At 33.4% G+C, this 11835-nt stretch overlaps 1 protein-coding gene across 1 annotated transcript in view; it reads right to left on the bottom strand.

Annotated features, from left to right (window-relative positions):
- Nucleotides 1-292: 292 nt before the first annotated feature.
- LOC145676373 (uncharacterized) overlaps nt 293-11835 on the bottom strand; it is a 50722-nt gene continuing 39179 nt past the window's right edge. Inside the window, exon 2 of the mRNA XM_081747226.1 lies at nt 293-2106. Within this exon, the coding sequence (XP_081603352.1) occupies nt 1080-1805 (726 nt within the window). The 5' untranslated portion in view covers nt 1806-2106 and the 3' untranslated portion in view covers nt 293-1079. The remainder of the gene's footprint in view (nt 2107-11835) is intronic.

The raw sequence follows: 11835 nt of genomic DNA, 5'->3' as shown, positions 1-11835 counted from the left end.
TTTATTAGGGCCATGATTACATTAAAAACTAGCACTCACTTAAGTATTTAAATATTCTAAGCAAATTTGTCCTACATGACTATCATTGGTAATAAGCTTCAGAATTTCACAAATTACTGGACTTAGGGAACAGGCACATAAATAAATGTTTGCTAAACGGGATTCAAGGATATTTTGAATATGTGGAATTTCTTTCTGGTTTCCAGATCCCTTTCTTTGGAGGAAAAATGCTCAGCAACACCATACTCAACTATAAGGGAGTGTGTCCTAATTTAGAAATATCCCACGAAACCTCTTTATCATTTTTTGTTTTATTTATTTATGTTTGAGATAAAGCAAAGTTTCAATAATCAACGGACATTTAACGAAAAATTCAGGGAAAAATATTTTATAATAATAACAATGATAGCACGAAGTCTGCAACTGTATGTGACTTTTCCGAAGAGTATACCGAACGAACATGCCTGCCACACAACAAAGATGTATGACTATATCATTCTGAATTAAAGTATGCCTATATCAGTTTGCACACTTTTTGCACGTGTGGGAATGTTTGACCATTACTTACTAAACTTGAATTTCTACTAAACGTCTTTTCTCACTGACACACAATCATAATCAACGTCTTGCGAATAAAATCAGAAAAATAAACACACTGCTGAACAAGACTGCACTTATTTAATATAAAAACACATTTACAAGTGACGTTTCAATCTTCTAGCCAAGGAGTGTACGTCTGATAAGGATCTTGGCTAGAAGATCGAAACGTCACGTGTAAATGTGTTTTTATATTAAGTAAGTGCAGTCTTGTTCAGCAGTGTGTTTATTTTTCTGGTCTTTTCTCAGTTTTCACGCAATTTAATTTTATCACAAGTTTGTACCAACAAATGCGTCACCTGGTACAATCTTCGGGTTAAACGCTTCTTAAACTCTTGCATGTGTAATGTTCTTTACGTACAAGTATTAAAATGTGCCTTGCCACAAAAGAACGTTGATAAACGATTGTCAATATTCTTGGCAAGTAAACTACTTATACACCTGTGTGACATAACATGTGTCTTTCCTAATATGAACTTCTACTAAGACCTTTCAGCACTCTTACCAAATATGAGGTTTTTCACCTGATGTATTAATATGTGCCTTCTCAAATTTGAAAGTTGCCTAAATTTCTTCGCACACTCTTGACATGTATAAGGTTTTTCACCTGTATGTATTAAGATGTGTTTTGTCAAACCTGTATTTCGAGTAAATCTCTTCCCACACGCTTCGCACAGATGAGGGTCTTTACCTGTATGGAAATTCATGTGTGTTGTCAAAGTTGAAAGCTGCCTAAATACTTCTCCACACTCTTTGCAAGTAAAAGGTTTTGCACCCATATGTATTAACTTGTGTTTATCCAAAATTGATCTTTCACTAAACCCTTTCCCACACTCTGTGCACAAATGAGGTTTTTCACGTGTATGTATTAACATGTGCGTTTTCAAATGTGAACTTCGACTAAAGGCCTTCTCACACTCATGGCATTTATGACGCTTTTCACCTGTATGTATTAATATGTGCCTTTCCAAATGTGATTTTCGACTAAAGGCCTTCGCACACTCTTGACATTTATAACGCTTTTTACCTGTATGTATAAATAAGTGTTGTCCCAAATATGAACGTCTAAATACCTTTCCACACTCTTGGCATTTATGCCACTTTTCACCTTTATGTATTGATATGTGTTTTGCCAAATTTGAACGTCGTTTAATCACTTTTCCACACTCTTGGCAAGTATGAAGTTTCGCACCAGTATGTACTAGCATGTCTCTTCCCAAATGTGAACTTAGAATAAATCCCTTGTCGTACTCTTTGCACGTGGGAACTTTTTTATCTGTTAGTGTTAGGTGTCTAGCCAAAACTGAACGCTGCCTACATTCCTTCTCCGACCCTTCGCACTTACGAGGTTTTTCACATTTATGTGTTAACGTGTGTTTTGCCAAATATGATCGAGTATATCCTTTGTAAAACTCGTCCGAATTATGAGAGTTGTCAACTGAATGAAAAATTAAATCTTCTCGTACATTAAACGTGTTAGCTTTTTTGGAAACAGTATGTCTATGGAATCTGTAAGAAGAAATTCAACAAACAAGAAAATGGAAATAAATAATATGAAACAAAAACAACAACAAAAATACCTAGCTGTTGCGTGCGAAATACGGCAACAATGATAAAATACTAGTTTTTAATTTTACTTGTTATTTGATATTGAATGTGAGGCTATTAGGCAAGCATGTGTTGTATACTGAAGTCTGACACTATTCTTCTGTTATACAAAATATTGTACAAATATGGATCCGAGGACAATCGAGGCGTTTTCGAATTTCTATTGTCCAAAGAGAATGTCCTTTCTTTTTTCTCTCAAAGCGTATCTACATTTATAGATGATATCAGGCTTAACTTTAGTACATACCGAGTTTCATAATGTACATATATTACACTATGGAACGAAGATTCACTAGTATAGGGGACAATTGAAGTACGAAGTGATTGAAGATGTTTTTGTATTAGATCATCAATTATCATGGGAGCACTTTTTCCAATTACATAAAGTCAGAACTATTAATATAATGACAAAGGAAGGCTAAAATAGTTTTCAAAATTTTGCACAAAATAGATCATTCTTAATATTTTCGAAATGCAATTAGATATTGCAATTCTTGACCTTCAACGTAAAAGGTAATAAGTGAAAAAAACGAGTTATTTAATCTCATTATTGGTTTATTTTGCAATGAACCTTTAACTGTAAATAGACTTTTCTCTGTCAGTAAGTTGCGGAGACATAGGGATGTACTGAATTGGATATGTCAGATTCCGTCAATTATACAAATGGATAACTCAAACTCATTCCCTTGTAGTCATAGCTAAAAGAAAAATAACCGGAAAATGACATTTTGACCCCCCCACCAAAAAAAATAATAAATAATAAAGCTAGCTTGTTTTCTTAATTTCGAATATTGAAATACGGATCCTTCAAGGTTACTACCAAGTGGTTAAATTGACTCGTAGAAGAAGACTACTTTATGTTGTTGGAAAGAACCGAGAAAATTTCCGATAGTTTATCAAGTGTTGGGACATCACTTCTTTAGCGCCATTATGACACTGTTCGACAGAAAAAAATGGCACCATATCCAATGGCTGAGATATCAAAAAGTGTTGGGTGTAATTAAGTATTAATTTTCCTAGAAGGAAACGACGTCTTTCACACGCTGCACTTACATCGCTGTGGAAATATTTTAGAACCAGGTATAGAAATACCTTGCACATACTGTCATCCGGATCCGATAATGTATCAGAAATTTAGAGAGCTGCTTCCATTGCTCCGTTTGATTGATCATATTTATGATGGATTTTATCAAAATTTGACCATACTGCAAAATGCTGATTTTCCAGAACTTCATATTGCGAGTGTACTTCAACACAGTGGTAGTCCTGTAAAACTGTTCAATCAATGGTAACGAAACATTTTTTCATTATTCTAATGTAAAAATAAATGTATTAAGACGTTAGTTTTTTTTAAAATTTCAATTAAAAAACTTCTTCCTTTTGAGATCATGAAATTTGTGATCATTAAAATATTGCATCATTTGGTAAATATTATATTTTTACACAATTTTAAAACACAAACATATAGTATCAAAGTACGCTGTGTAGAATTCTTATCTTTATTTTCTAATTAGTTTAAGAATAATGAATGGTTAAAATCCTTTCGAAACTTGAAATCACTATATTCTAAAGTACGATTTTTGACTTTACTCGACTAGACTCTATTGACGTTGCAGGTCTAGAATTTTAATCCCCATTACGATCTTTGAGTATATTCAAATATATCTATGTGGTTAGACGTGATACATGTCCACGTACTTTTAAGAATTAAAGCTTCTTGGAAACGCCAAGCTTTACATTCCATGTAGTTTTCCACAGTTTATAAGAGATAGCTAATATTATGATTGTCGAATTCGACGATACGCATTGACACATTTGACCAACGCGTTATAGTGTTAGAGGCTTGCAGAATTCCAAATGTTCCAATGTTGTAACATCCTTTTCGAATATTCAGAATTAAGTATAGTATTGTACGTTTTCGCTTAAGACGTATAATTCAAATTTGTAACAGCCTAATGCATGTAAAGAAAAACAAAATTTTACACTGTGTTTCTAACACTATTATTACTACCGGTATGTCAAAGAATGTCTCCCGGGTATTATTTGCATCGTAAAAACTTGTGTTTGTTCTGCATTACTTTGAAAATGAATAGGATTTGCTATGAAAATATTCTTCTGTATATTAAAAATTGAAACAAACATATTATACATAACATTAAAAAAGTAAGACAGGAAAACTGATAGGAAAACAGGTGATTCAAGAAAACGGGAAATTTTGAAAATAGAATAATTTCATACACTTTTTAATTACCTCATATAAGAGTAAAAATGTCATTTTAGAATACACAAAATGAAATCACAAGCTTAAGAATCAGGGGATGTAGGAGGTCATTGAATATCACCATGTTTCGATATTACACGTTCCAGAAACCATTAGCGTATACCAATCGTCGACAGTTATATTGTGCCGGATGTTAGTCTACACTGCTAAAAAAAAAGGCAATGTCAAAGTATGAAAATCTTTATAAATCTTGCGCAACGAACTTTTCAAGCATGCCGACGTAACGAATCGATGTGATTACAATAGCATGACTATCCTCTTCTTAAAAAAATAAAATATAAAAAAATATGTCAAACCGAAAACACGTTGAGACATTTCATTTACATTACCTTAGCTAGAGTTCTGTTTCTATGTAACACTGATTCTTCAAACGGGTGAACATTTCAGTCCATTAAAAATAAGATCGAGAACCTGCACAGATCCGGAACCGAAAACAATACGCTTTAACTTACCACTGTTGTATTTACTGTAGAAACTTTGAAATTGAAATGTTGAAGTTATGAATTGGTATTGGGCATTTTCTTTTAGAGATCGCACCTTGGTCATTAGGTGTGTGTTTTGTTGGCTACAAGCAGATAAAGAACTTATTGTGCATACGTTGGCGAAAGTATGAATGAATGTCGAAGAGAGTTAAATATTTCCAACCGCTCTAATTTTGATTTGAAGTTCTTATAGTAATATACACAGTGTAAATTTAGCAGCAAATATTCGACACTGAGAAAAATAAAATATGCTATTGACCGTTAAACATTACTATACATTCTGTAATACACGAAACTCATTCACCCTGTGATTATCCCAACTAAATAGGCTCATAGACTCAGAAATAAAACTTTTCCAGTTGATATCATTCTGGAGAATAACAAGCCATCCTGGATTCCTATTACCCACTTTCACAGAATCCTGTTTGTATAATACCCTTTTACCGTAATTATGTCTGCAAAACGAATATACAGCTATACATTTAACACGATCTTTAAGATTCCCATGCGCATTCGCCACGCAAGGGACACGATCCATCTTTCTCAGACATCTCGATTTCACTATTTGTTACAAAGCAGGGTGACGCCACATATCAGATGAGTTTTAATACATTAAGATCTTATATGAGATCGCAACCTGGATATGCTATTCATGTCACACTGGTTTTTTAGTTCAATTGTCTCGTTTTGCAAATATAAATAAACCACAATTGAGTTTTTGTAAAGAGGGAAGTAGACGGTGATACGACGGAATCTGCATGTCGTACGTATATTTGGAAAGGTCAGACCATGTTTTCTCAAATTTGATTGCCATCCTTGATCCTCCATTTTTAATTTTATGGTCTTGGTATTTCATTGACATATAGCGGCATCGAATATATCTATATACCGAGTTGCACATCCATAGTGTTTACTTGTAATTTGTGTCCGCCATGTTCGATCCGCCATTTAGATTTGAAAAGATTTAATGTCAGATTCCTATTCAGTTACCTTTTAAACCTATATATGCCACGTCTCAAAACATATACACCATATCTTCCAAGTTTCGCCACGTTTTCTGCTGTTTCGGAGTGACCCTTGTTTGGATCTTCAAATGATCACTACGCCTCCTACACGGCCTCTTCAAGATAGAAATTTCAGACGTGAGGTGTACCCAGTGTGGCCTTTCCAAAGATTATAAGACATGCTGATCTTCGCGTACCACTTCAATTACTTTCCTTGTAAGAATAAGACGTCTAACTAAACGCCTTATTATGTGAAAACACAAAGAGCCTATATGGCTATACACTTTTCAACATAGAGTGTATCATATAATAACATTGTTCAAAGAATCAAGTTATCTTTTCAAGTGAAAAAAGTTAACACGAGTTGCCAATACTCGTAATCCGTGATTCAATTCCATGTGGAGTACACAGCCTTCGAAAGAAGGTAGCAATACCTCAGGTTTCACTACGATATTAGATTGGCAGTTGTGTACGCCAGTGATGAACTCAAGGGGTTGTCTGGAAACGAAATTCTATCGCTTGGTTCATATTTCTAACCATGCGCAATGTGTTTTATCAGTACTTTCTCATTAGTCCAGTCAAATTACATCAAAATCGGGCCAAACCTAGACATTTAGAATAAAAAGATGGGACTTTCTGGAATTTGTTCGTAATCTCTTCCTTATTAGCCTCCAGAAAATCCCAAAATATCCAGTTGCAAATTTTCCCCCAATTTGAATAAATAGTCTGACATCTTGGATTTCTCATATGTATTTATTTTATGCCACAAACTTCTAAACTAATTAACGTAGAAGGATCATACTTTTTTTATTATACTTCTAATATTATAGGCAATGTAACATGTTATTATCACTTTTCTCCGAGAAACCACCATTTTTGCATAACTTTAGGATAAAATAAAAAAATTGGGATCTGTATTTGGTGACATATTCTTTTCATTGCTTCATACAACTTAACAGAGTAGAAATATGAAAAAAGTGCGCGAATAAAAGTTGGTGGAAATTTCATAAGCTTTAAAACGATGTATATATTGTAACTATATACAATGTAAGAGATGCGCAATGAAGCTTCAAACGTCTTCGAACTGAGTACAATTTCGCGGACAATTTCTATTCAAGCATATGAACGAATCATTTAGCATAAACTGAAAGTAGTATTCATAAAACCAATCTGGGGCCACTTCCTCAAACCAGGCTTTTTTATATATGAAATCCTCCAGCATAGAATCTAATTATACACATCGAAAATTACATCTTCCCCATATTGACCCCATACAGGATACATCTTCAATCTACTTTTATGATATATAACCATAAAAGAATTTTACACCTAAACTTACATCTAAAACTTATAACTTATAGTGCTGCCTTTGATTGAAAAAATAGTTTTTGTTTGATCGAAATCGGCTCACAGATGGCTGAATGATGATAAGTTAAAGTTAAGTATGTTGATTCGCTGGCTACATCAGACGCGCATACATATATTCAGCTTACAAAACCAGTTTTAGTTCAGAGAAGCAAAAGAGTATAGAGTCTCTCGCCTTCCCTTCTCCCCACACCAACATACATATATATGCATTAGCCTCTTCCTTCAACAGTACTTCTAACTAGCACTGGACAGAGGGCGCTCTTGTGACGTAGTCTCCTTCGGAGAGAATACATCATACATGACGTCATTGAATCCGTGACGTAGTCTCCTTCGGGGAGAAAACGTAATACATGACGAAATATCTCTCGAGTTTCTTTCTTTTTCCTTCCCATCAGCTCTGAACGCCAGAGAGGTTTATGCAATAGAAATAGAGAGAGAATGATTAACGAACAGAATTCGAGCGAAGAATGTTGCGCTGTTACACGGCGGCCTTGTCGGCTCAGTCACTACTTAGTTCCAAAACGTGCCACATGCACGCGCTAGTGTTCCATATACAAAATGTATTTCTCACATCTTTTTTCTCTCTCTTTCTCCCACACATCTCTAGAATTGAAGCATTTAGTGATACCAGATTTCAATAACTGAGTTGTATTTGTATATTCAAAGGCCTTAGCTTTTATAGTGTTGATACTATAAAAACACTTATATAGTTAAAACATACTTAAAATTACAAGTTCGGGTACTGATAATGGAACCTTCTGCTAACCTCGTTCTCAATAGGAAACAATGACTTCTTAAACTCTGTCCACTGATCATAATTCAAGCTGAATAGACAACCGTTAATATCAAAAACAACTTGAACTTCGGTCTGCACATTTTTCACAAATACATTAAAATTATTAGTAAGAATGAACTTTTTTTGAGGATCCATTTCTAACCACTCCATTTTTTACTTCTAACGGCATATTTTTGTTCATTTTTGTTCATTTTTTGGATTTACATACAGAACTTAACAGTTGGATAGTTATCTTTTAGACCAGTGTATTTGATTTTTATTCCATCTTTAACGATCTCATCAATCATTTTATCTGTTAAGTGTTTTGTAAATCTAGGTGGAAGAAAAACCTTGAACTTCTCACACTCGACCAAAATGCTCTTTCCAAACTTAGTTTTAATCTTTTCCCTTTTTACAATTTTATATTCCGTATTTAATTCTAATTCTCTTAATCCAATAACTTGTTTTTGTTCAAGACTTCCAAGCTTGTTTAAAAAATCAACGTGTTTTGCCATCGTATTTATTATATAGAAAATCAATGAACACTTTTCAATTTTTATTTTCACCAAAAAATATTTAATCATTTTTATCAATTTCTTTTTATGGAAAAACTTCCATAAAACAATCGTTAATGAAAACAGTTTGAGGATGCAAGGGTATCTTTTCGATACCCTTTAAATTCGAATACTGTTTTTGATATTTTTCTCTTACATGGTCGCCTATGGCTAACTGATAAAGGGCCAGCGCTGGTGGCCCTTAGATTCTTGAACCGTAAGGTGAGCAAAACGCTCACCTTTAAAATCTCTATATGTCCGTTGATATTTTGTTAACTATCTAAAACTCTTCTACTACTTTCTCATTCTTGGGATCATATGTAAAGTTCTTTCGCCCAATTAAAATCGCATAACATATAGTATTAGCAGAACAGCTTCTGAAAAGTCTACAACAATCTTTATGTTTGTTCTCTCATTTACCGATACATTTTTCCTCTTACTACAATTAATCACATACATTGGTCTGTTATCTATAAACTCTTTAGGGTCATAGTACATTTCAGTGTTATTACATGTTATTCTCTTAAATGCAGTATAGTCTTCGTACATCTTAAAATAATCCTTGTTAGCAATATCTAAGTTTCTTCATTCTTTTGGAAATACCTCATTCCTCCCATTCTTAAGATAGATATTCTTTACCTTACAATGATCAAACTTACTTGCATCTGCTGTTTGTTTACCACTTCTATCAGTTTGGAACATTACAACTACGAAATCAGGCATATCAAATTGTCTAGAATTAAATTCAGTAGTAACATCAAACTCCAAGAAAGAACCTGTAACAGTCTTTTGAACACATTGATAAGTATGGAATGAAAACATGATTTTGGGTTCTTTAAGAATATTCAACTTTGACTTGTTTTCATAATTAGATTCGTATTCAACAATAGGCATTCTTATCTCCATACTTTTTATTGTTATTTTTCCATCATGAGGAGCTGCTCCTGATCCAGTCCATTTGTACAAAACATCGTTATTGTTGTTAGCTTTTGTAAATGTTATTCTCAATCCACCTTTCCACATAACCTCTTTATAATCACTTAAAAAGTCTGGAATTAATCTTAATGGATACAAAACACTAAAGTCCTTTCTTAGACCAAGTTTATCATCTGTTTCAAATCCTGCTTGTTTTAGATATTCAACTTCTGGCTTGGAAATCTTTAATGTTCATACAGCTGTAGATGTTATTCCAAGTAGTTCAACCTTATCTATAACAACACCATGCTTTCTAACCTCAATTTGAGAAAAGAAGAATGGGAAGAAGTTATCTACAAGTTTTATAGTATCATTTGCTCCAAATGTTCCTCCAACTGATGCACCAACAACTTCAAAAGTCATATGACAATCTGCTTTGTGTGGATGTATGAACTCATCGCCCACATTGAAATCGAACTCAATATCTTTGTTAGCTTCATTCAAATTATTAAATGTTCTTGTGTTAGACTTAAAGCTCTAACTCGTAACTCTCAACACTATCCATTTATTATAAAGAAAATCTTGAAACAACGCTTTTATGGGATATACCCATAAAAGATTCATGCATAATAACAATTAAAAACTTATAATCCCCATCCCAACTTAACCTTAGCATTCATAGCAGTACCAACCCCAAAAGCAGCTAATCGTTCACCAATTGGCGCATCACAACTAAATGCTCTTTTCCATGCTTTAGTTTCTAGTTCCTTATCTGCAATATGTCTTGACTCTGTATCTTTATTGTCTCTGTAGTATATATCGTGTTCTTTACAAGCCTCATCTAATGGGTTAATACCTCCATCTCCTCTTTCTAATCTTTCTTCTAGATTCGTAAAAGATCCGCAAAATTTGTAGCCTGGAATATGTATCTCTGGTATACCCTTCATGTTTAAAATCCTATTCATTAATCCTTTTCCAAGCTTCTCATCATTCCAGAATCGTGGTGGTAATGTATTTAGGATCTTAATCAAATACCCTATACCTTTTGGATCATTAGGAATAAACTGTGAAAGCTTATTATTAATCATACTCACTATACCTACTTTCTCATTATAAAAGTTATCATTTCCAGCCTTTTCTTCTTCATCTATAACTATTAACCTATCTATAAGCTTTCTCACGTCATCCATTCATACATACTCTTTAGGTATCTCTGTATATTGTTTAATTCCTTCACCAGACTTTGGTGTTTTCTTTCTTGGTGGTGTTGGAGGTAAAGATGGTTTAATATAATTATCCCAAATAGGCTTGATAATATTAATGTACTTAGAACCCCTACTAGATGCTACTTTTTTATCTCGATTATATTTTTGGAAGGCAGCATCTGATTCTCTTATTATTTCCTTGTACTGTTCAAAATCGTCATCGTCATAATCTTCAATGGTTTTATTAGTATTTATCGTTAACAATTCCCTAGGCCTTCTGTTCCTTTATAAGTTTTACCATTAATTATCAAATCATCACCATTCACTTTAACTTCAGAATTTCCTATCTTATTTATTATTTTTCCATCTTCTTCTACAGTTCTTATTCCAAACACACTATCATTTCTTTTACTATAATATTTCGTTGCAATCTTACCAAATGATTGTGCTGTTGTTAAAGGTTCTACTCCTTCCACTTTGTCTTTAATTTGTTTTCTCATCTGCTTTATTTCTCCGGTTATAGGCGTATCGCTACTACTTGGAGAACTATCATAAGTTATCTTTTTAGGTGTTTCTAGTAGACTAGGATCAATTGAAGCCGACTTATGTGCAACTGGAACAAGTTCAGTTATTAGATTTTTATTTTGTTCTGCTACTTCTTTGATCTCACTCCCCAAGTTTTGAATAGCATCAATTACAGGTTGCTCCTGTGTTTTAAATTTATCATATATACCTTCTCTTTCTTTCTTCCAAGATTTGAAGCCCTTTATCAAGAACTCCTTCAACTTAATATTCTTATCAATTTCTTTCTCATCCATTTATTGTATAGAAAACGAACAAACGTCAATAAACGTCAATAAACGTGAAAAAACGTCAATAAACGTCAAACGTTAAAACGTAAAACGTGAAAAACATCAAACGTTTAAGAAGTGTTTTATCTTGTTCCTATACTTACCATTGTTTACCTTCCTTGTCATATCAATTACTATAAAACCATAATCTTCTTGCCAACATTTTGAACATATCTCTTTAAATTTATCATAAGA

This window comes from Thermobia domestica, unplaced genomic scaffold (assembly GCF_964235325.1).
Source record: "Thermobia domestica unplaced genomic scaffold, izTheDome1.hap1.1 HAP1_SCAFFOLD_119, whole genome shotgun sequence".
Taxonomy (NCBI): Eukaryota; Metazoa; Arthropoda; class Insecta; order Zygentoma; family Lepismatidae; genus Thermobia; species Thermobia domestica.
This window is presented reverse-complemented; position numbering and strand designations above follow the sequence as displayed.